The following is a 25,151-nucleotide window of genomic DNA, read 5'->3' on the forward strand; positions in this document are numbered from 1 at the left end:
TCTTATTGTAAAAGTGTATGAGCAAAACTTGATGTAACAGTTAAAAATGCAGGGGCTTCAATGACAAAACCAAGAGAGTCAGTGTGGGTCAAGCCATGGGCTTTTATTAAAACCAATTAAAAATCTATCAAGCGACAAAACACAAAACTAGAGAAAGAGGTCTGATAGACAGCCATCCTGTGAACTAGCTTCCACCAACCACAGTATGAAGGACTGGGAATTTGCTATCTGTGAAATCAAAACATAAAACAACAGAAACAAACAAAAGATCATGGTCTAAAAAAGGTGAGTGAACTCCCAGGGCACCAACCACGCCTGACAACCACCAACTTCAGACCTAGAAGGTAAAAGAAATCTTCTAAAAATAATTACAAACAGGACCTGAGCTTTATTTTCTTAACAGTAACTTGGTATTTACTGCTGCCATGATGACAACATAACATTTAACCATGTTTCATTTTAACTCAAACCCTGCTCTTTTCCTGACCCTAACCAAGTGTTTTTTGTTCCTAAACCTAATCAGACCTTAACCACAGCATTATTAACGATCAATATTTCATTTGATAACAGTGATTTGTAAGGGTTTTTGGAAGCAGCATATTAGAAAACGCTCCTATGAGTCATTGGAAATAGATCAGTTCTATCATTTCAGTATGAGGACATGTTTAAATGTATTAAATTGTCAATGCTTCAGGGACATCAACATCAATATTTGTCATTTCTTGCAAGGCTATCCTAGGCTGAAAGCCTTACACAACACAACTTCGACTATAATAGGCTGTACATGTCAAAACAAAACTATCTTATGGGAATTATGGGTTTTAACCAAAATTTCAAACAATATTAGCACATTTTAACTCAAGGGAAAAGAAAAAGGGTATAGCAAAAATGATTTATACGTATTATTTTGCTCAGCCATCAACTTATTTGCGATCAAACAGTGACAGATGTTTATCCCATCTACTTTTCAGGAGCAGTGACCCAGTTACAAAAGGGTGCAACCACTGAATATTAAAGACAAATTAATCATGATCCCAACTAAAACAATCAATATGAACCATAAGTGTTATCTTTTTTGCGACTTCATTTGCATTAGAACATTTAGGTGAGATAGTTATTCCACAATGGGAACTGTCCATGGTGTACCCGCCACCATGTACAAACCACAAAGCCAGCCATCTCATTGCTGATCCAGATTTGTTGGGATCCACGACAGACAGTGTGGGTATCACCAGGATAAACACTTCTATCTCACTGTATAAAATACTGTCAATTATTTTGATAAGCAACATGGGCACATGGCTATTACTGGATTAGTGTCAGTTCCAGCAGGCCCCTTTCTATGTTTGCCCAGTTGTTGATATGGTTCCTGTGGATGCTACCAGCAGTTGACAACATGCATGTGATTCCAATCAAACACTTTATGGAGATTTATTCAGCCTATGTTACATCTATTTGACTGTAGTATGGATGTCAGGAATGTGTGTGTGTGTGTGTGTGTGTGTGTGTGTGTGTGTGTGTGTGTGTGTGTGTGTGTGTGTGTGTGTGCGTGCGTGCGTGCGTGCGTGTGTGCGTGCGTGCGTGCGTGCGTGTGTGTGTGTGTGTGTGTGTGTTTGTTGGCTGTTGGTATGTCTCCGGCAGACTGTCTTTAAACATGAATAAATAATGTGTGCAGCCTGTCATATGAAATGTGCAAGGAGGAGCTGTGAGTTAGCGAGGTCAACCTTTCAATCTTCCACTTCTTTAACACTGACAGAGCTCATGTGGCAAAACCCCTGCCCCTGATGGGAGGAGACAACGTTTAGCAGGATGTTACTTCTCTCGCCTAACTGCTCATCTGTGTGTCTTTGTTTCCCTATACAGGATGTTGTACATTTCTTCCATTTACTGTCAGATTCTCACTGTCTGTTTTTACCAGGTTAAAGTCAACACAATATAATACAACCAGCAACAGTTTAAGGAGACATAGGATGTGTGATTTGAATTGAATTTGCTGACAATGTACGATTTCGCTTCTAACCTTGAGTCCTTTAATTTTCACTTTTAGATTTGCTTTGACTCCAGATTTTATTCCTGTGAAGATCAAATCATTAATTCTAACATCTTATATATTGTGTTGTTTGGTTTTAGATATGCATTTAGTGAAATTAGGACTTATTTATGCATCTAATTTGGCATTTTTCTCACTGTGAATGTCCAACACAGCTGAAAGAATGGGGTAAAAAGATCCCATAGGTCACCTGATGCACTGGGATTTTTCTCCCCAGAGGCAGCAGGCAAATGCGATGTGACCACGCCATGATTTATGGTAGGATCATGACCACAATTATATTTACCACGAGTAACGTTTTTCTATCACACTTCTGTCCCAAATGAGGCTCCTGAAAGAGCTATAAAACTGTCAAACGTACCCTGATTTATGCTTAAATTCTGTTTTACCCGCTTGCGGCCATGTCTGCAGCTACAGAAGTGTGTGTCAGCTCTTGTGTTTTTTTATGCGTGTGTGTGTGTGTGTGTGTGTGTGTGTGTGTGTGTGTGTGTGTGTGTGTGTGTGAAGCAGCCACCTCCACAGATTTGTTAAGGGTCCAATTATGATGATGATTTGTTCCTTACAATGGCTTTACTTGGGTGACCTAATTTCCTCATTGAGTGTGTGTGTGTGTGGGGGGGGGGGATACTATTCCTTTTTTCTTATCATTCTTTTCACTCCTTCTTCCTTTTTCTTTCTTCTACTTCTTCTTCTTCTGCTGCCATGACTCTGCATTCATCCGTACGGTGACAAAACATTGCTGTCATGCATTCCAGCAGTGACAGCGTGACACGGCCCCTTAAACCCTTGTCACTCTCTCTACCGCGCACACTTGCATGCACAGAAACATGCACACACACACCCCTGCATGCCTTGTGGAAGAGTGATCTCGCCAGTGTAAAAGGAGCGCTTTTGCATAATGACATTTCAAGGCTACACGCAGACACATTCAGTGACAATTCCCTGACAGTGCTGAGCGACTGTAGCCTAGAACAAACATTTTAAATATGTCATGTGTTTCCTTGTGGCCTTTCTTGCTGTATTTGACCCTCTTGAGTAAAGTCGGCATGTTTTATTTCCAGAAGGAAATACTGATCTCTTCCTAGTCCTTCACTGATTTTGAGAAGATTTCTTCTTTCATTCAATGTCCCTCCTCTTTCGACCTCAAGACTCTCACCCCTCACCCTGCGTGGCCTGGCTGGGTCAGCCATTCGATTTCTCTGTCTTGGTCAGCTAATCGGCCCCCCTCTTTCTTTTCATTCTAAATACACACTCACACATACTGTAAAGCTCCTGTCTAAGAAAATAAAGGACAGTTACAAAGTAGAAATAGAACTTGGATCATCGCAACGGAGTGTGTGCTAGTGTGTGAGTTGCATGCATGTGCCATTGGTGGCGATTGCTTGTTTGACAAGGGCCAGAGGTGATGACAGGGTCGTCTGCCTTGCCAGGAACTCCCCCCTGTAGCCACCACTCTCTATATACACACACACCCTTAGCCTATTCAAAGCCACTCACTCATGTGGTAATGTCTCTATTGTGATAGCCTGAACTCTTTATGGGCAACAGCTTGATGCTGGCATTTGGGCAAAGGCATGTGTGTGTGTGTGTGTGTGTGTGTGTGTGTGTGTGTGTGTGTGTGTGTGTGTGTGTGTGTGTGTGTGTGTGTGTGTGTGTGTGTGTGTGTGTGTGTGTGTGTGTGTGTGTGTGTGTGTGTCTGTGTCTGGCTCATCCATGGAATCCATCCATCTAGAGCTCAAAGCCTTGAGACCTTGAGTCCTCTGCTCCCGACCGGTGACAGGCGAGCAGGGAATTGTAGGACGGAAAGGGAAGCAGAGACATTTTCAGGCACAAAGACTAAAAGACAAGACTGTACACAAACACACGCACACAGATATACACACACATCATTCCACTTCACTCCACTCTTACTTTCCTACTGCCACCATCTCAGTTAAGCAGGCAGAGCGATTCGTCATGTCAGAGAGCCCTGGTGCTGCTTTACAACAAAAGGTGAAAGGGAGTGTGGGAAAGGGCTGGTGCACAAAGCCCTCCCTGCCCCCGCCTGTCTCCCTGTCTCGGATGCATACGCAGGCCGATAGCCCCTTCAACATCCCCCACCTTGAAGTCTCCTAGGCCCCCATCTGCAAAAACACATCCAATATCTCTAGACCTAGACATTTACTTTAATATCCCAAGCTTACTTGTTCATTTGGTGGTGCAGGATATCATAACACCTAACACCAGCAGGAATGAGGTTAAGATATTTATTGTTCAAATCTAAAGTGTCCAAGTTCATAGAAAGTGTGCATAAAATATCTCAAACATCAGGTTTTTAGAGCCTCAAAAAACCTTTAGGTCAGTCCAGACAGCCATTCAGCCAGATAAATAGAGGGAGGAAGAGACAGAAGGACAGAGGGAGGGAGAAAGAGATAAAAACAGCTATTTAGGAGGAACATTTGCCCGTCTCTGCCAGCTTTTAAGAAAGCGGGAAAGAGAAGGAGGATCTCCTTGAGACTGACGCCAGCTATGCAGACAGAGAGGCAAACACAAACAGACAGACAGACAGATAGAAGGGCTGAAAAAAAAAGATATTCACAATGTTCCAAGTGTCTTCTCATCGGAGCTGTGTTCGTGTACCTGATTTTCTCTGGTTGCTAGAGACCAAAATGCTGAAGACACACACGTACACACACAGTCTAACTGCTGACTCGTTGGAAAGTGAATGTTGTCTGGCATATAGCTTAGCCCGGACGAAGGATATTTACCGTAAGTCTGCTGGGGAAGAGCAGTCAGTGTCTTACCATATCAATTGTGTCCTTCTCAAACAGAGGAATGATTTAACAATCAATAAAAACTGACCTTGCCTTCCTGTATCACATTCCCTCTGGAGCTGACCTATTAACCAATGATGAGAAAAAATGCAGATTCACCACGGGAGGTGAGGTGAGCAACAATTTGAATAACATCTGGGAAACAAAGTAAGGTCATTTGCAGAATAATTTTCCATAAATGAGAAAATACTAAAAATCTATCTTTCATGTCCCTCATAAAATTATCTTGAATCTAAGCAAAAAATGGGAGCCGTGACATTTAAGTTGTTTGCTATGGCCAATGTCACATCATATCAATGGCGGTGAAAGAGAAGAGGAATGGACGGATAAAGAAGGATGAAGTCATCATAATGAACTGGAGTTTGCCCAAATAGTGACAGTCTGTTGGCAGAGAGAGCAGAGAGAGATACCCAATTCAGAGCACAATCATTTCCTGTTTGCTTAGTGCTTTATATCGATAGGCTGCTGGATATCAAAGAGAATATGAATAGGGATTTAGGCTTCAGAGCCATACATATGGACCACACAGAATAGTTGTCATCAAGTCTGTTGTTTTTTTAGGATCCGAGTGGCTGATGCCTCAGAGACAGTTAATCCTTAATGTCCTGCATAGTTTTGGAAAACTATGTAGGACATGGACAGAAATGTATGATAGCTGCTGAGGGAAAATTTCACATGGATCGGGTATTATGTTCTTGAATGGGAATTTTTTGTGTTAAATGACCAAGAAGAGTATAATATGGACACTGTGGCTAATGGTTTCAATCAGTTTTTTGTAAATGTTGGTCCTGAACTTGCAATCAGACAATCCCTGATACTGATACTAGAACAAACCTTGATAAGTTGGCGGAGAGGAATCCCCACTCAATGTTCCTCAAAGCTGTAAAGGAAGGGGAAGTTATTGATATTGTAAAGAATTTTAAGAATAAAAAATCTACTTATTGCAATGACATTGATATGAATACAATCAAAAGGGTCATTGAAGGGATCTCCAAACCAATAACTTACATCTGTAACTTGTCATTCCAAACTGGTTCATTTCCTAACAAAATGAAAACAGCCAAAGTCATACCTCTGTATAAATCTGGCGACAGACACAGCTTCACAAACTACCGTCCTGTTTCATTATTACCACAATTCTCAAAAATTATTGAAAGAGTCTTCAATAATCGGCTAGACGAATTCATACTTAAACACAACATACTCACTGACAGTCAGTATGGTTTTAGGAAAAATAGCACAACATGTCTGGCATTAATAGACTCAATAGAAAAAATTATGAACTCAATAGAATGAGTTTGCAGTGGGGCTGTTCATTGACCTAAAAAAGGCATTTGACACCCTGGACCTCGGTATATTATTAAATAAATTGGAACGTTATGGGATTAGGAGGGTAGTCTTGGATTTGATTCAAAGTTATTTAAGTAACAGACAGCAGTTTGTGAGTTTAGGTGACAGTTGCTCTAAATGTTTGGACATTACCTGCGGGGTCCCACAGGGGTCAGTATTGGGACCAAAAATGTTTTATCCTTTACATAAATGACATATGTCACATATCAAAGGTACTGAAGCTTGTTCTTCTAGCGGATGACACTTATTTTTTTTATTCGGGTGTTGATTTACATCAACTACAAGATATGGTAACCACAGAAATGATAAAACTAAAAACTTGGTTTGATAAAAATAAATTGTCACTAAATTTGAATAAAACAAAAGTAATGTTGTTCGGTCACCGCAGAAGAAACACACAAGTAAAAATACAGATAGATGGTGTGAATATTGAGCAGGTTACTGAAAATAGATTTCTTGGGGTCATAATTGATGAAAACCTTTGTTGGAAGGCACACATTAAACACATACATTCCAAAATATCAAGGAGCATTGCAGTATTAAGTAAAGCCAAACAAGTCCTGGATTATAATTCGCTTCACATTTTGTACTGTTCACTGGTCTCACCATACTTAAGTTACTGCGCTGAAGTTTGGGGGAAATAATTACAAATCTAATGTACAGTCAATGTTTATTCTTCAGAAAAGAGCAATTCGCAACATCCATAATGCAGGGTACAGGGATCATTCAAATCCATTATTCTTACAGTCTCATTTACTGAAGTTTGCTGATCTGGTGGAATTTCAAATAGCTCAAACAATGTACAGAGCAAAGAACAACCAACTGCCTGCAAATATCCAAAAAATGTTCACTGTAGGAGAGGAGGGCTACAATCTAAGAGGTCATACTTATTTCAAAACTGTTACCGTGTGTACGATGAGGAGGAACTTTTGTATTTCTGTTTTTGGTGTGAGGCTATGGAACAGTCTAAATTTGTAACTGAGGGAATTACCAAGCATTAAGTTTTTTTAAAAGAGGTACAAAAAAAAGATCTTCAGTAGGTAGGAATTAAGATGGTATTATTATATATGTATATTATATGTATGTATATTATATGTGATTTGGTTGTGGGTGCGGGCATGCATGAGATGTAGTGGTTCCAAAGATGAGTGGATGACATTGGACTTGGTACTTTGTGTACTATTATTTGTATTAATTTGAGTAAACTATTTTAGTATCTTTTATATAGCTAGGGTTGTGAATGAGAGAGGTCATGCTTTATTGTTGATGATATCAAGACAGAGATCCATAGGAGCTGTTTTAAGGGCAGATAATTTAAACACATATTTAAAAATATTTGGAGCTCTTAAATGATATTTCTCAAAAATGTAGATTATAATTGTCAGCTAAAAACTTGAAGGGATGCACAGATTGCTCTTAGATTTAAATACAGAAAATTCATAAAACTCAGAGGTTGCACAGGTAATTAGTATTAAAGTAAATCTAGGCCAATATTAGTCATATTGATTAAATCATAACTACATGAAATAATACAAAGTGAAAAAAATAAAAGTAACAGAATAGAATAGAACAGTAATAGAAGTAACACCCATGGCTGAAAAAGGCTGAGGTTAGTAAGATTTGAACACAAGAATCACAAAAATAACCGCACTAACACCCTTTAGAGGAAATGATCTCAGTCCAGCCACAAACAAAATCTACAGTGGTTAGATTGTGTTAGAACGTGACCTTACTGCAATCTGACCCAAACAACAAAATGTACTCTGCAAGGTTTAGCTAAATGGCTCCCATGACTGGGTGTACTTTATATACTAGGGTGCAGATGAGTGAAATCAACATTTGCTAGCCGCTACCCAGAGACACAACTGTGGCCCAACCTGGACTAGCATCATAGTATATTATCTAGACTGATATTTTGACAGATAGGACCATTTGCCTGTTATATGTTTGATCCCTCCTTCCCCAGACAAATCTGATCAGCTGAAAGTTCACTTTAATTTTTTTTGTGTGTGGAAAGAAACAGAACCAAGGGGGGGAAACACAAGTTAACCAACTCACCCATGGAACTGGACTAAAGCAAACTAACTATAGGTTTGGAAACACCCACAGACAATATATGGTCTGAGAGTAGGAAGCAGGTTTATGACATAATGACTGGCAAATAGTTTCCACAAGTGAAGAGAAACTAAACTTATCTCCATGGTGTCTCTGAGTCATTAAAGCTGCATTACTGTAAGTGCACTTCTGTCCACTGAAGGGCAGCAAGTAGCAAGAGTAGCAGGCTACAGAAAATAATTGTATTTACAGGTACACAGGCAGCTGAATTTCCAGCTGTACCAGCTTAATTCAATAATGTGAACTGGAGGTGTGGAGGAGCTCTGTCTATTGGCAAATATCTGTTTGAGTCTGGCAAACCAAAACAATTACCTCAAACTGTTCTTAGGCTGCAAAATGACATGCAGAAACTCAGTCACATTGGGTCACAGTTGATTAATTGCTAAATTTAAAAATACTGGTTAACTGTAAATAGACTCTTTCTAAGGAAGTGTGGATTCTTCTTTCACCTTTCCTTCACACACACACAAACACAATTATGTATGCTGGAGCAGATACACATGCTGGTGTGATTTGTCACCATCTCTCCTGGCACGGACAGGCCTGCACTAATGGACAGACACTCTTTGTGTGCTAAACAAATTAGCTCCATTACTAAGAGACAGACAGCAAGGGTGAGAGAGGCAGAGAGAGAAAACCAAAGGTCCAAGATAAGGGATATAGAGGGATAAATGTAGGGAAAGGTAAACATAAAAAGGAAAGGGAGCAGGGAAGAGATTTATGCATGGTATACAATGAATAAGAGAGAAGCTGCCTTATCAAACACAATTTTGTGTGTGAGTGTGTAGGTGAGAGCTTGTTGGTGTGAGCGGCGCTAGACATTTAAGCGCTTCGAGCCCTCGTGAGAGAGGGTAAATGTGCATTATCATCCATCCATCACTCACTCATTACTCATTCACTTACTTACACTCAGACACACACATACACACACACGGAGCACATACATGAATGCTGATACGCCCTAATACGTGCACTTAACACCAGACTGGATGCGAGCGAGACACATTTATCTCCATGCAACTGTGTGAAAATGATGCTGAGTGCATCTGTGAATGTGTGTATGTGTGTAGGGGAGAATGTGATCCGCCAGGTTTCAGGTCAAAGCAATTCTCTGTCAAATGATTGGTACATAATCTGATTGACAGGCAGACTCCCTCCTCTCCTCTTTCCTCTCCTCTCTTTCTCATCGTTTATCATCCATTTTCATTCTTTGTCATTATCCCTCCCTCCACTGTATACATTCCTCTGTTCCTTTCACACCCTCTCACCTCTTGTTTGGCCTGCCTTTTGCTCCTCTCTCATCCGCTCTCCATCCTGTCTCACCCTTTATGATATAAACACATCATTCTGTCTGCACTGTGATCGCATTACCTGTGGTAAGGCCGCTCATAACCACAGCATCTAAAAGTGTGCGTGAGTGCACAAGATCCTCTGTATAAACAAGTATAAGATGTTCTCAGTATGGTCGAAGTGAGTGGAAACAGAAGCACAATAACTTACCACTCAGTGATGGTAGCATTATGGTGGTCTTCAATGTTTTCTCTGGAATTACAAAAGTCAGACAGAGTTGTGTGAAGTGGAAGAGTGATGCTTTTCACTGCTGACAGGCTGTATTAGTTAAGAGTTATCATCTAGACCACCCAGTGAAAATGAAATCTTAGGCATTGTTTCAAAGGGCTTCTAGAAATTCTTATGTGGAATAATCGCTGGTTTTTCTGACACCAGTTTTATTTTTTTAAACCCCCCACTACATTTGTGTAAAAATAACCTATCCAGGAGGGCCATGTTTGCAATATTCCTGGTTCTAGCCCTGCTGAGTAATTCCCATCAGCTCTGTACTGTTCTCTAATAAAAGCTAAACATGCTCAAGAAATCTATTTACTGAGTGTAAGAGGCAGCGCACACAGTGGAGACGTCACAACTCTGTCACAAGGCAAACATATTCACACTCACACTTAAGTTGCCATGTCATCAATGAGGTTCATAACTAAATGCACGTTGCTCTAGGGATTTCAGTGTCACACGAATGCTCGGTCAGTTTGTAAACCACGTTGGTCCAGACTGAATATCTCAACAAGTATGAGACAGATTTGCACAATATTTTGGGAATGTGTGGTCTTGTGTGAGATGTTTCAACAACTATTGGATGAATTGTTAAAAATATGATAGACATGCATATCCCCTTTGGAATACATTTTAATTATGTTGGTGATACCTTAACTTTTCATTTTGTACCATCATCAGGTCAAAATTTGAATGTGTTCAACTATACTTTGGTTTATTACTAAATACCTGAAAAGCTAATAACAACTTTCATCAGCCTTACAGTAGCTATACAGCTGGAGTAGCTGTAGACTCTTTGTCTTAATGGACCTGCAGAAAACATGTAGAAATGGGAGGTCGTGTTAAGCATGCCTTTTGTCATAAGGCAGGCTTAACAACTACTCTACCATATCATACTTAAATAAAGATGACAAGGTTAATAAATGAAATGACGCAGCCCAACTTACGCTATACTCCCCTCACTGTAGCGTTTCAAAAGCCCCACCTCCGCCCTGGCATCAACCTGTAAGCTCTGAGTCCATCTTCCTGTGTTTGGGGGGAGGTTAGTAGTGTCACTCCACACTCCCCGCTGTGTGAGATCAATGTTTTGTTGTGGGGAGCGATGAGGTCAAAGCCTAGACGCCAAACACTAACGCTGTATATGTTCTACATTTAAATAATAATCTACTCCACATAAGTTGGCTGACTGAACTGTGATAAATATGGCAATGATTATAATAATCATAATAATCCTAAACTTAATTTATGTCACTTGTCTAAAATTAAAAAGTGCTTCCAAATAAGCATTCCTCAAGTTGTACTTCTGCAATTAATTACTGTACTTCTATAATGTTTGAGGCCTCATAAAAGACAGATAAATAGATAGATAGATATAGATAGATAGTAGATATAGCTTAACTTTCAAAAAACTCAATTTCCCAGAAAACAACTGATTGCATCTCTTTGTCAGTCTATCTTCACCAGGGGTTATTTTCTCCGATTTAACAAAGCTCCCTCGAAAACTGGAGGACAAAAGTTTGACTTCTTCTTGGTTTATATGCAGGAGCGACACTGAGTATGGAGATCAGAATTAATTGAGCCTCTGCACCTATAACGTCGAGGCAACTGTACCCTAATCAGATAGAGGGTGATTGATCTGATAGTCTTCAATTATGACTTGGCTTCCTTACCTCCGACCTATCAACCTCTAACCTTTGTATGGATGCATTTACAGTATAGAGTCAGCAGCCAGGTGAGAATGCATTCTGCAAGTCAATGCACACACTATTTTAATTTTGTCTTGAGGAAGAGAAAGGAATACACTTCACCAGAGTCTCCTTTAATGATATGCTATAGGCCTCATTTAAACTCTTAGCAGCTGCTTTGGATCTATAGTGCCATGTCATTCAACAATCAATATCTCTCTCTCACACAGACGCGTGCGTGTACACACACCCTTGGAGGAATCTCTCTTATCGGGAAACATCAGATCAAGCAGATACACTTGAATGGCTATTGGGGCCAGATTGACTCACTGTGAGGGGACTCAGGATCAATGTTTTTGCTTGCAAGCCAAACTCATCCTGTGTGTTTGAGTGTGTGTGACTAGGGAGTGTTTGCCTGCCCAACCAGCTGTCAGCTCATTCACAGCATATTAATATTAAGATGGTGGTGAGGATCAGACCTGCAAGACCCAGAACAGGCCAAGTGCGTCCATGGACTCGCCTGACAAGAGAGGCCCCCGGGCGAGCTCTCCCGCTGGGCTCGGGAGACAAACACAAGTGCCCGTGTTTCCAAACATGGGCCCCACTGAACACCCAGGGGTCAGGAACTTAGAATAATCTAGTTTAAACAGGACGACATGCTTTTTCATGCACACAGACACACACACACACACAAACCCACACACATTTAAGGATTAAGGCTTTGATATGACCCTGCTTAACCCAACAGAGGAATGAATGGCAGGGTGTCACAGGGGGAAAAAAGAGCTGTAGGAAAACAGGGATAAGTAGGAGAGAAAGTTTCAGGGGGGTGGACGGGTCTACGTGGGTAGAAAGACAAAAAGTGGTGGTATTGGTGTGTGTGGGGGGGTGGGGGGTTGAATAGGGCCAATCATGGGACATGTGCCTGACAGACAGAGTGCTAGCACATGCCTGCTAAAAGACATAAAGAAGAAGCAAGAGGGTGAGATATGGACTGAATGGACTGTATGATCAAAGCCGACAAATAATAAAGAGTGAGATAAAGAGAGACGGAAACCTTGCTGCAGTGAGTCATCTTGAATGAGCCTGGTGGTCTAAAAAGGACACATGCTCTTTGATCCTCTCCTAATGTTTCTAAAGCACAGCCTCATCTGAAATGCCACCAAATGGAGACAAATGACAGACGAGGAGACATGCACCTTGCACATTGCACCTACCTGCAAAAAGACACAGGCACCCCTTTTTAAAACACAATATCAAACTTGTAACCCATGTTTAAGTACTGTAGTGTCTGGAATGGGAAGTCTAAATTATTCAAAGCCAGTTGACATTTTATCTCTTTAACCTCACAACTAACTCTATTGCCATGAAGAGTAGAATAATGTCAGCTATAGCCTAGGGGTTTCAGTAGTTGTATTTTTGCCACAGTAGACTACTGGGCTAAATTTGGATGACTTTCTCAGAGCCTGTCAAGCTCAAGCTCCTTGTTCCCTCACTGTATGGAAAGTACGCCATCTAGTGCTATGGTATGAAGGTTCACAAAGGAAACTGAAAATACAGAGTAGGAAGATCAGAGGAGTAGAGTGTTAAGTGTACTATCATTTTGGACTCTGACAGTAAGCACTCTACTGTCAAATACACATTTTAGATCCCTTTCAATTTGAGTGGAGCAGCTGCATAAAGTGCCTGTTGATGACAATCTATAATGTAGGTCGTAATATTGTGTCTCATCTTTGGTAACAGGAGAGCATTTAAAAAATGGAGCCAGCTCGGGAAAATATATTAAGATTTACTCCAGATCTGAATTTCCTAAGTGAAAAACATGATCATGGTCAGATTAGTTTATTAAGGAGCTCCTGGTAAAATGTTAATGTTTGGCCCTTACTGAATCCCTCCCATCCCTTGTGCATTATGTGTCAACATCAAGTTTCTGTTAGGTCTAGTACACACAGAGATGCCAAAACTAAGTGGTACCCCTAATAACAATACCTGACCTAAAGCTTTCTGTGAGTCTTTGATTTACATAATCCTAATTTGCACCAGATGAGTACAACATATACTGCAACAACAAAGGTATTAAAACGTTTGTACAGGGACAGCTGACAAGCAGTAAAACTGGGATTTTGAGGCCCCAGTGTCTGTGGCCTTTGGTAATCCAGCCTGGGATGATATCATAAGAAAACATTCGGGATATAAAACTCATATTAAGATGTTTTCCTGTATTATACCCTTTAAAGTTTCAATACACTATAAATTGAATTAACTGCAACAAACATCCATCTTTTACAAAAGAAAGTGTAAGCTCAATCCACAGTAATAGAACAAAATAGAAACACAAAAGGAAAAAAAGTGCCCATCACCTCACTAATCGGCCCATTTTACCAAATCTAAGGAGAGGAGTAGACAATTTGCTGTCTATAATGGCATTGGCCAAAAGAGACAAGTTACTGAGGCGGTGAAAACCCACTCCATCTGAAATGATCGTGCTGGATCAGCTGTGGCATTGCGCGTCTCCCAACCGTGAAGAACTGCAGGGCGAGCGCCGCTATAATTAAAGCGCTTATTGATTAGACTTTACGCGCTCCTGCGTCCTCTGGACCGTGAGCCGGAGGCGCGGGGAGGGTCACTCCCTCTAACAGACATTCAAATCGCCTCAGAGCCACCAGAGCAATGTCTATGCTAATGTCTATGGTAATATAGCCCCCGGTTTAAGTCGATTATTGACACTCTCCCTAAATGGACGGTTGATCCACAATTGAGGTTTTGTGTACAGGGGTCAATAGCAACGAGATTGATACCGGGGCAGGAGGTCAGTTTCATTTCAACTCCACCGGCTTCAGGATATGAATTGGAAAGACTTAGTTAATTGAAATATTAATTGGAAAGTAAATGACACTTTTTCAAATCCAAGTGGGATTTCTATTCATCCCTTGGTATTCAGCAGAAATATCAGTGTATAAAGGCTCTGGGGAATGGGTCAGAGACCCTCATTTGTTGGGGATCAACCTCTCCCTGGTTTTATATAGACATTTGTGTCTTTTTTGTATGTTTGCAAAAGCAATTTGTGTGTGTATGCATGTGTGTGTGTGTGCGTGTGCGCCTGTGTGTGTGTGCCCGTGTGTGTGGGTGAGGAGAGAAGAGATCAAATGAAAAGAGTCCGTCCTGAGGTAAAATAAAAAGAATGAGGCACAAGCAAACTGACCATACCTTGCCAGTTGAAACAGAGAATAACAATGGTTGATGGTTGATGGACCTCTGGTGGGTGCTGGCTGTGGGGGCCAAGCAGAGCATCATGCAATCAGTCTGAGAAAGGTCTGTGTATTGATCGGCGTGTATGGTGTCACTGTTACATATCAGAAACATCTTTGCTCTTCCCAACACTTAAAATGACCTGAAGTGTTCTAGTCTTGACAACAGTCCATCCCCAGGCAGCTGTTCGGCCTGTCACACTGCAGCACCATCGCTGTCACACTCAAACCCAGACACATAGCTCTTTGTTACAGCATTATTGGCCTTTAAAGAATTTCTCTGTCTGTTTTTTTTAAACTTGAGATGAACTTTTCAGTGTGTGTACACAGACAGAAAGGAGAGGGAGTGAGTTAATCAGACTGTTTGATCATGATAATTCTGCAAAAAAAGAAAAAAGACAATCACGTATCTTGATCTTCCAAAAGGAATGAATAAAATTCCCTTGTGCTGGATAAAGGATCAAATTAAACCTTGATATGTCTGTAACTGATTCTTTATTGAACAGAAAGAGCAGACACAGCCAAATATATCCATCTGATGAGACTTTCCTTCAATTACTGGTCTCATTTGCGACATGACACTCACATTGTGTCTTTGCCTGTAGGTGTACGTGTGTTTGCTCTGATGATGATGATGTGTTTAATATCAAGAAGTTTCTTTCTCCCTCAGTCTGGTTTAAAAAACCTCATATCTACTGTAATACACTTGCACAAAAGATCACACGGAGGACACAACCACAATTTGCATTGTGTGAATCATACATGCGTGGGAGTGAATGCATAGCATTGCAGAAAGTTGTGGTTTGAGGCAGAGGAGTTTGGTTTTCTTTTTCTTTTTCTCACTTTGTCCATGCGTGGTGATAAAGTGGGATTGTGTGTGTGCTCTCGTGTCCATGTATAGGGGCTTGACAATGTGCTTCTCATTCCCATTTGTGGTCGATATCGGATGAGGATATGAGAGTCAGTATTGATTGTAATTTCCTGCGACGCTACGTTCCACTCTCTTGCTTTATCAGGAGACTAATTTCTATCAGCTACGCTGTCGGCCAACCAACAGCCCTGGCTGCTGCCCAGGACAACAACTAATGAATAAGAGAGCAACGAATAATCCAGCGAGGCATTTCTCTTCTGACAAACAGGTTGCCACAGGGATGGTAATGATGAGGTTGGGATATTGGGTGTGAAGAAATGTGTACATGTGTGTGTATGAGAGCCAAGTACATCAGTGCAGGAAAGTCATTATGTGTGCTTGCTTGCATGTGGGTTTGTGCATGTATGTTTGGAGAATGTTATATTTGTATGCATTTTGTGCTTTGTGAAGGTATACAGCAGCCAATCTTTTACTGATTTTAACGAGTGGACAGGCTTTGTGTGACTTGGGATTTGATGTTGTTGACTGATGGAGTCAAGGGTGCTAACATTTACCTTCCACCCTGCCTGCAGGTGGACAGCCAATCAGCTGTTTATTTTTGCTGCCATTGTAAAGCTGGCATAATGATGCACTCGCTGAGATGTACAGGACACAGATACCACAGGGTTTCTCACTTAATCCATCCTCCCTTTTTTTCTCACTTTAAGCTTTAAATTGAATCCATTATATTGTCAGTTGACCTGGCTTTATGGTTGGTTAAATGCTATGTAAAACCTGAGGATTGACGCTGCCTCCATCTGAACACACTGTTCATGCCCACTCTTTCCTCTATGTGTGCTTTGAAACTACTTTTCAATACTGTGTCTTCCTTCTTTCACCATGTTTTAGCCCTTTCTTCTTGTTTTCACTTATTATGGCTGATTAGACCTCTGTTCAGGTAGAATGTGGGCAGACATATATGCTGGGAATTATGAAAGATCACAGGACTTCATGTACTAGTTAGAACATGACAGATACTGAACTGAATTTTTAGGCTAAACTGATATTGATATTTGCGGGTTAAAAGAAGTTAATACAAATATATAAACTGATTTAATTTCAAATCAAACATATATGGTGGAGTAAAGACCTACTAAAAGGGAAAAACAGTACACCTGCACACTGTCTTCACTTGCTCAATAAAGATACTTTAATAAATGCAATGTTTTGGTCACTGACATTCTTCACTTATCAGATAAAGTTCATAATAAAAAATACTTCTGGAGATCAAACGGTTTCTAAATGACCTCAAACACATCTTTTTTGTTACTATTGACAGACATGTACAGCAATGAAACATGTGATAAACTATATTTTTACCATAAGGTGGCACAGCAAACGTCATGCAGAATGGGTGGTGGTGCTAAACACTTGCTAGCTGGTGAGCTATTGTAGTTATGAATTTAACTTATAACCCTCTAGTTTGTAGTACACTGAGCTAGCCAGTACACCTTTATGATCCAGATTATTTTAGCAGTGCAGTGGATGTATAAGTGTACATAAGTATATGGTGCAACACATTTTGGTTAAAGTTAACCTCTAGCTTGGGCCAACACAAAAGCTTTTTGTGGATTCTATTTAGGACAACAACTTCAGTAAAACAATTATTTTTCGGTTTGAAGTTTCATAGTTGTAAAAGCTGGTGTGAATGAGCTCTATAACGGGTGCAACCTAACAGGAGAGTCAGCGAGATGTCAAAAGTCTAAAGTTATATTTAGTTTAACTTGGAGCAAAAGTTTTATTTATTTTTATTTATTGTACTGATTACTAGCAAGACATTTCCAAAGACTGAGTTAAAATATGATAAATGTCAATGCACTTTTCAGCTACTGAAATATAAATACTACCATTGACTCTGAAAGTAGAAGCAATGTGTGGCTTTCAGTGTGAGTGGAGAGGAAATTGATTAGTTTTTTTGTTCTGTTTTTTGTTTTCTGTATATGTGTATGTGTGAATATACATATACGTGTTTTGAGAGGTGCTAGTTGTTGCATTGTGGGCAGAAGTGTGGTGAATAGTCCGTTTGTCATCTTTGGCTTGTGAAAGGTGAACTCGTAGTTTCCACTCCCCACAGTGGAGCCACAGACTCCAACAGACTCATCACTCGTCCCCCAATTCGTCACCATCTGGTGACGAGTTGGGGGCTGAGATGGTGGAGGGCCGGAAGGGCTTGTGTTTTATAAAAGCCAAAACCAGAGCCTCACAGAGAGATCATCAATTAGAGGAGCAGTGAACATACACACTACGGCTTCTGTGTGTATGACTTGACTCAGTGCTCTAATAATAATTCCTAAGGCAAGCAGTGAGATTGTTATCTGTGACGTATCTAGACTGTACAGGTTTGTGTTCAGATATTCTACACTCAAGCAACTGTTGACTGACGAACCCAAGGTGTCATTTTGAAGATGGGTTTCGGCGTGGTGCTAGCCACTCTTCTCTGCATCGCCACATGGATGACTTCTGTCCACACAAGTAAGTATTTCAAAAAGTCTTACAGTCTGAGTGTTTGGTGGGGCAATGTGAAAAGTATAAAAACTCTACCTTGTCTTTCTTTCTCTGTCTTGTTTAGCCCATGGTCCGATGAGAAACTGCTGTGTTGTGACGTCCACAACCAAAGTCCCACTTATACGAATTATGAGTTACACCATTCAGCAGGAAGGTGTCTGTCCCATCTCGGCCATAGTGTAAGTGGTTATACACTATACAGAATTAAGTCATATCAGACAAATGCCCAGATGTACTTCCAATTAAATCTCATTATATTTTAAAAAGGGGGGTTCACAAAAAAATGTAATAAAAAATAAAATAAAAATCTCCTACATTTCCACAGTGGTATCTAGCCATGCAGTTTTGGTTTTATTTGTCCAGGTCAGATACAGTATCTGTCGGTGAGATTTTGGCCTCCACCAGAATACAACAAGGGTGAAGGGAATTTCATTTTTTCTGTGCAGAGCAATGGAAAATTATATTAAAAAAAATTCACCAGCAGCATCTCTTTAGGGAAAGTGCACCTGTTATTCTTGATGGTCCAAAGATCTGAATTGTCAATAGTTTTCATCGGAACCGGTAAATAATAGAAAATAATCCATCTGAAAACTGTTCACAGCGATTTCTGTGGATTATTCAAAGTGACAGGGACATTTTCTGGAGACAGATGTCACTGTTCAGTTTTTTTGAAAACTGATTTTCTGTGCATTAAGATTAGACACTTCAAAACTTCAAGAATATGTGTGGCTAGTAAGTGGGAAAACATGTTTTTGTTGTAATTTGGGTGAAACTACTGCTGCAAGAAACTATTTGCCAGTTCTTAATTAAAAACAATGTTAAAACTGCATGACAGTGCCATTAACAGCAAACTTTTAATTGCAGGTTTCGGACAATCCTTGGAAAGAACATTTGCTCTGACCCCAAAACTGTCTGGGCAAAAAGAGCCATGGATAAAGTGGATAAAGAGATGAAAGCTTTGCTAAGGAAGGGACAGAATGAAGAAGGATCAACAAGTGACACCATGACACCAGCTGTTTCCATGGCATCAACGGAAGCAGGGAAGGGACAGAATGAAGAAGGATCAACAAGTGACACCATGACACCAGCTGTTTCCATGGCATCAACGGAAGCAGGGAAGGGACAGAATAAAGAAGGATCAACAAGTGGCACCGTGACACCAGCTGTTTCCAGTCCATCAACGAAAGCACCGCAAACAACAGGCAGGAATAGAATGAGACAGCAGAGGAAAAGAAGAAGGAACGGGATGAGGAAAGGGAACAGGAGAGGGAGGAAGGGCCAGAGAAAATGCCAGAATCCCTGAAGAATCACAAGATGAATCAAAATGTCCACAGTCAGCTAATCTTATTCTTTCACATTGGACTCAACCTGCTGTAGTAAACATTATTATATACCTTAATATACCTTATCCAAAAACCAGACCTTTATATATTGTTGTGTTGATTACAAACATACCTTATACTGTATATTTAAATATATGTCAAAAATGTATATGTATATCAAAGAGCTTTTATTTTGACCCTTTCTTCTGTCATTTGCCAATAAAGGCTTTTTTTAAACAAATTTTGTGTTTGTGTTGTGAACAAATGGATCATTTGTTTGTTGTTGGCATATACAAATAGTCAGACGCTAGTTCACAGTAGCTCTCAATGTTTTTTTGACACACTGGTACAAATGTACAGGAACATATATAGACATACAGCTAAACAGAGATAGTAAAAAAAGATACTCAGGCATAGCTGTTGAACATATGTACCGCAAGAAGGCAACAACAACAGCTGAACAAACAAATAGATTCTACAACTAAAATAGTTACATTATACTCTAGATAAAGGGTTGTGTTATGTTGTAACTATACTGTGCAAATAGAGCATGGCAATGTTAAGAACTATGGAATAAATTCTGTTTTATTGTTGTACAATAAATTATACATGCGTGGCTTTATGTCCTATTGCTATATCTGTTACACTGTAAGAAACACCAGTGTTTTGATATTGGACATTTGGTTTATTTTATTTAAATTATATTGGAATATCAAATGATTGGTTTACCTGTTTATGTGTGGGAAGGCATGTGTAAGAAATGTCTGGTTTCTGTTTGTTCTGACCTACAGTACTCTTGCCTAAAAGAAGGGAAAGACCTAAATTAAGGGTTTAAAGGGGTCCACAATCAAGAGTACATCAACCCCAGTGATGACCAGTCTTTGAAATCCTGTCTGTCTGTTCCAACCTTTTTTTGTGCAGCTTTGTTCCAGATCCAAACCAGACTTTGATGGATGCGCAGAGAACAGACTTGATGCTGTCATAAGCGTGATTGTTTGCCACACTTGGAAATTCGTCATACACACATACATATTTTTATTTTTAACTTAACTTGATAAAATTGAGAATCATTTATGTCTACATAGCACAACATCTGTGACGCCCCCCACAGCCCCCCCCCCCCCCCCCCCCCCCCCCCCCCCCGCCTCCTTTCCCTGGCTTGTACTGGTCAAAAGCGTCATTATATTTCTTTCAACTTTCTTTCGGCTCTTACTCTAATGGCTATCAGCTAATGGAAAACTACACATCATTGCCATCGCTTATTGTCATCAGTCAGATGAATATGACCCATACCCAAAGATGCAGATTTAACTTTTTCTTTTTTGTGTGTGTATGTTTCAGGTTTTATTTAAATTTTACCATAATACAATAATAATCAAATTTAATAACAAAATGCAGTAGTTGAGATAAAATGCTAAATTAGTTGAAACCTTTTGACCAGAAAAAAAAGATAGTACATAGCAACATAGTAAAATATTGACATTCATGAATAATATGAGAGTAGAAAATACTCTTGTGTTTGTTGTCTGATAGTGACAGATAACAGGTGTGATATTGTTGCCTCTGTGTTTCAAGGATGTGTTTGGTTTTTATTTGAAACTGGGGTGCTGTTAGGCCACAGCGACCACATCCTGAACACTCGATCGAGCATGTTTATGTGTTAGCGTATGTTTGTGGTTATCTAATGCAGCATAGGACTATCAGTAAAACAATTTCCTGTGTTCTAAGAAAATTAGACTAAATGTAACTTTCAGCAGCCAGGCAACACTGACCAAATCAACACAAAACAACACATCGATGATTTATAAGAATACTCAAAGCTACACTTATCAATATTTTTATAACAATGCAGAAAATGTCTGCAATGTGAAAGGTGCCGCTTATACATTAATGACGTTCTCCTCTGCACAGTGGAACATTTTACTGACTTTCAGCTCATTGTTTTGGTTTTATGGCCCACAACTTTACTGTTTTGGGTCAATCTCACCAGTCTCATCTACCCTATTTCCAGCTGCATCCAGCAGCTGTTCAGCTGAAAAGCTCTGATAAACCATGACCTTTCCAGCAGAAAGACAAACTTAAGCTAGTGACCATAGTTAAGCATTTAGTAGCTAAAGTGGCTATATTTTCCCTCAAGAGTTGGTGGAGACCAAAATTAAAATATGAGCTAAAAGAAGAGCTAATATTGGATTTATGTGGATGTGTAAGTAGGAATAAGGTAGTAATATGCCACTTTAAAGTGAAACTGACACCTTTCAAATGCACAAATTAGTTTTGCATTATCATTACATATGAATAATAATATCAAAAGATAATGGATAAACTGTCAGTCTTTCTAAAGAGCCTTTAAATATTTAAATCCATTCAAAGAAAGATGTATGTATGTGTGTGTGAGTGAGTGAGTTAGTGAGAGAGGTGTTTTGTGGTTAAACCATTGGAGGAAAATGCAATCTCATATGGTTTCTGTTGGCTCCACTCATCAGCCTGAATCTAACCCATAAGGCCCACTAGGGTAAGGAAAGATAATTGTCATCTTCCTACCACTTCTACTGACACATACACACACACACACGCACACACGCACACACACACACACACATACACACACACACACACACATACACACACACACACACACACACACATACACACACACTTAGGCTAGGTGTGAATGATAAACCATAGACTTGAAGAGCACTTGAAAATGGCAGTTACACAGCTCCAGGCAGAGCTGATGAGGGACCACAGTGGTGCAAACACTACTAATTACAAACAGAATAGATCTCACAACTGACATAACAGTAGAAAGCACAGAAGCCGAGGTTTGTATCACACTTAACGAATAAACAATCTCTCTCTGTCTCTCTCTTTCTGTCTCTCTGTCTCTCTCTCTCTCTCTCTCTCTCTCTCTCTCTCTCTCTACATATATATATATATATATATATATATATATATATATATATATATATATATATATATATATATATATATATATATGCATGCACACACACACACACACAAACACACACACACACACACACAAACACACACACACACACACACACCTACAGACGCACACACACACACACACGCACACACGCACACACGCACACACGCACACACGCACACGCACACGCACACACACACACACACACACACACACACACACACACACACACATACACACACACACACACACATACACACACACACACACACACACATACACACACACTTAGGCTAGGTGTGAATGATAAACCATAGACTTGAAGAGCACTTGAAAATGGCAGTTACACAGCTCCAGGCAGAGCTGATGAGGGACCACAGTGGTGCAAACACTACTAATTACAAACAGAATAGATCTCACAACTGACATAACAGTAGAAAGCACAGAAGCCGAGGTTAGTATCACACTTAACGAATAAACGATCTCTCTCTGTCTCTCTCTTTCTGTCTCTGTCTCTCTCTCTCTCTCTCTCTCTCTCTCTCTCTCTCTCTCTACATATATATATATATATATGCATGCACACACACACACACACACACACACACACACACACAAACACACACACACACACACATACAGACGCACACACACACACACACACACACATGTATATATATATATATATATATATATATATATATATGTATATGCATATGTATATGTTACATTCATTCATTACATTCATTCATATTTAATCAAAGCTTAGTTGTAAGTTGTATGCATACATTTAAGTCATACAAGTAGCAATGGTGGGCCACAAATTTAGCCGAGGGGTGGGGAAAACCCATTACACTGTGGTTCAAGCAAATGTTGCATCAACCTCAAACACTCTCCACTCTCAGCTCCTCAAACTTCCCCCACAGCTGTACTTTCTCTCTCGGCCTACGCATAGTAAACAACAGTTTGCATGATAACTTTTTTTGTCACACATTATTCTATTAGCACCAACGATGGAAACATGTTAACTGGAAGCCCCTAAATCTTCCACATGGTCAGCCTGAAGCCCACCATTTCTGACTGCAATGCTACCACAATGAGGGGAGGTGGAGCAGAGCATAGAAAAATTATTCAATTGAGTAAATTATAAATGAGTCACCCATGGTTTTGAGAACAAACTTAAAGATGACTTTTGCTGAAAGAATAGTTTGTGTTGCATCGGGTTGACATTTTATTTCTTGGGTTTAACTATGTTTCACCAGAATGATATTAAAAGGTTGCGTGGTTAGAGAACAGCTCTAAGAGTGTCACAAATTTGGCCAATCAGCTGGTAAGACTATAATATAACATCTATTCATATCAAGCATGCTCTTTTTGGTTAGTAGCAGCAACGTGGTCACAGGTTTGTAGGTGAGGTAGTAAATTACAAACAGCATAAGCAGCTAAATATCACATGCACATTTATGTATCACTGAGTATACTGTTTATGCTTGCTGTAAGAATACTGTCTAATTATCATGCATTGTTCCTTTTGAAAAATTAAATAAAAATGGCCTCTCACAAAAAAATGTCACTAGCTAGTACCACCAGCTAGTGAGATTGTGATATAGCATCTATTCTTATCCAATATACTTTTAATTATCCAACATCTACAGGGTGTATTCTCTATACCCTGTACATTCCAATAGAAATGAATACACTTTCTGATAGTCTCAATACAAAACTTCTCAGTACAAATTAAACATTCTCAGGCTTTAAAAAGAAAATTCCTCATATAGTTTATATAATAAATATTTATTATTTAAGAACTATGGTTTACAGTATTTCACACCAATGCTCTAGATATTTTGTCCACCCCTTGTATAGTATATTAGTATAATATGTAGATCAATATTTATTTAATATTGGATTTTAAAAAATGTGTTCATACACAATCAGGATTTGTTCCTGGAAATCGAACTTCTTTCCTGTAGTACAGGGTGGGGTGGACTGTGTTTTAAAATTACATGACATTATGATACAAAGAAAGACTGAACTGTTTTGGGTTGTGACCCCTGAAAATGAAACCTTTAGTATGTACGACCCTTCAACATACTGTAGGTTGCATATGTCCTAACTGTGAGATTTGCAGATTGTTTGATCTGACTCACTTTTGGAGAGTGAAGAGAAATAACTTATGCGTATTTGACAAGTTTTTTGTTTTTTTTACAGAAAAGTCAAACAAATTAACACCTTTTTCCTTTTCTTCTCCTTAGTTAATCCTCTTATGACCCCTCAGATTTATCTCGTGACCCCGAGAACAAGTTGGACCCACTGTTAGTATGCATAATATGACCATAAGTAACAGTCCCGACCCTGAATTCTCTGGACTCTCTGTGACTCAAGAACCTCAGCCAGCTTTCACTTTGCTAAGAGTGCCACTGTCCATAGACTCAACTATATTACAGCAGTAACGTAGTATTAGTAGTCTCTGTGTTTTGTGGTCTTTTATGAAATCGAAAGACATGAGGAGATCAGCATATTACACTGATATAGTGTAGCTATTCTCATAGTACACACATTTAGACTGTACTTCACCCTGTGATTCACAATCACCAGAACTTAGCCATTATATTGTGACCAATTTTATTTTCTCTCATTATCAGC

General features: G+C 39.6%; 1 protein-coding gene across 1 annotated transcript; it reads left to right on the plus strand.

Annotated features, from left to right (window-relative positions):
* The first annotated feature begins 17,826 nt into the window (after nt 1-17,826).
* Nucleotides 17,827-19,796, plus strand: LOC133991011 (C-C motif chemokine 2-like). Its single transcript, XM_062429460.1, has 3 exons — nt 17,827-18,206; nt 18,304-18,418; nt 19,104-19,796. Exons 1-3 carry the CDS (start codon nt 18,140-18,142, stop codon nt 19,540-19,542), a joined length of 621 nt encoding a protein of 206 aa, XP_062285444.1. The 5' UTR covers nt 17,827-18,139; the 3' UTR covers nt 19,543-19,796.
* The last annotated feature ends 5,355 nt before the right edge of the window (nt 19,797-25,151 follow it).

The sequence above is a fragment of the Scomber scombrus genome, chromosome 11, assembly GCF_963691925.1.
Source record: "Scomber scombrus chromosome 11, fScoSco1.1, whole genome shotgun sequence".
Taxonomy (NCBI): Eukaryota; Metazoa; Chordata; class Actinopteri; order Scombriformes; family Scombridae; genus Scomber; species Scomber scombrus.

Coding starts and splice junctions, on each gene's coding strand:
- LOC133991011 (XM_062429460.1), top strand. CDS start 18,140: ATGGGTTTCGGCGTGGTGCTAGCCACTCTTCTCTGCATCGCCACATGG. Junction 18,207..18,303: donor GATGACTTCTGTCCACACAA/GTAAGTATTTCA, acceptor TGTCTTGTTTAG/CCCATGGTCCGATGAGAAAC. Junction 18,419..19,103: donor TGTCCCATCTCGGCCATAGT/GTAAGTGGTTAT, acceptor TTTTAATTGCAG/GTTTCGGACAATCCTTGGAA.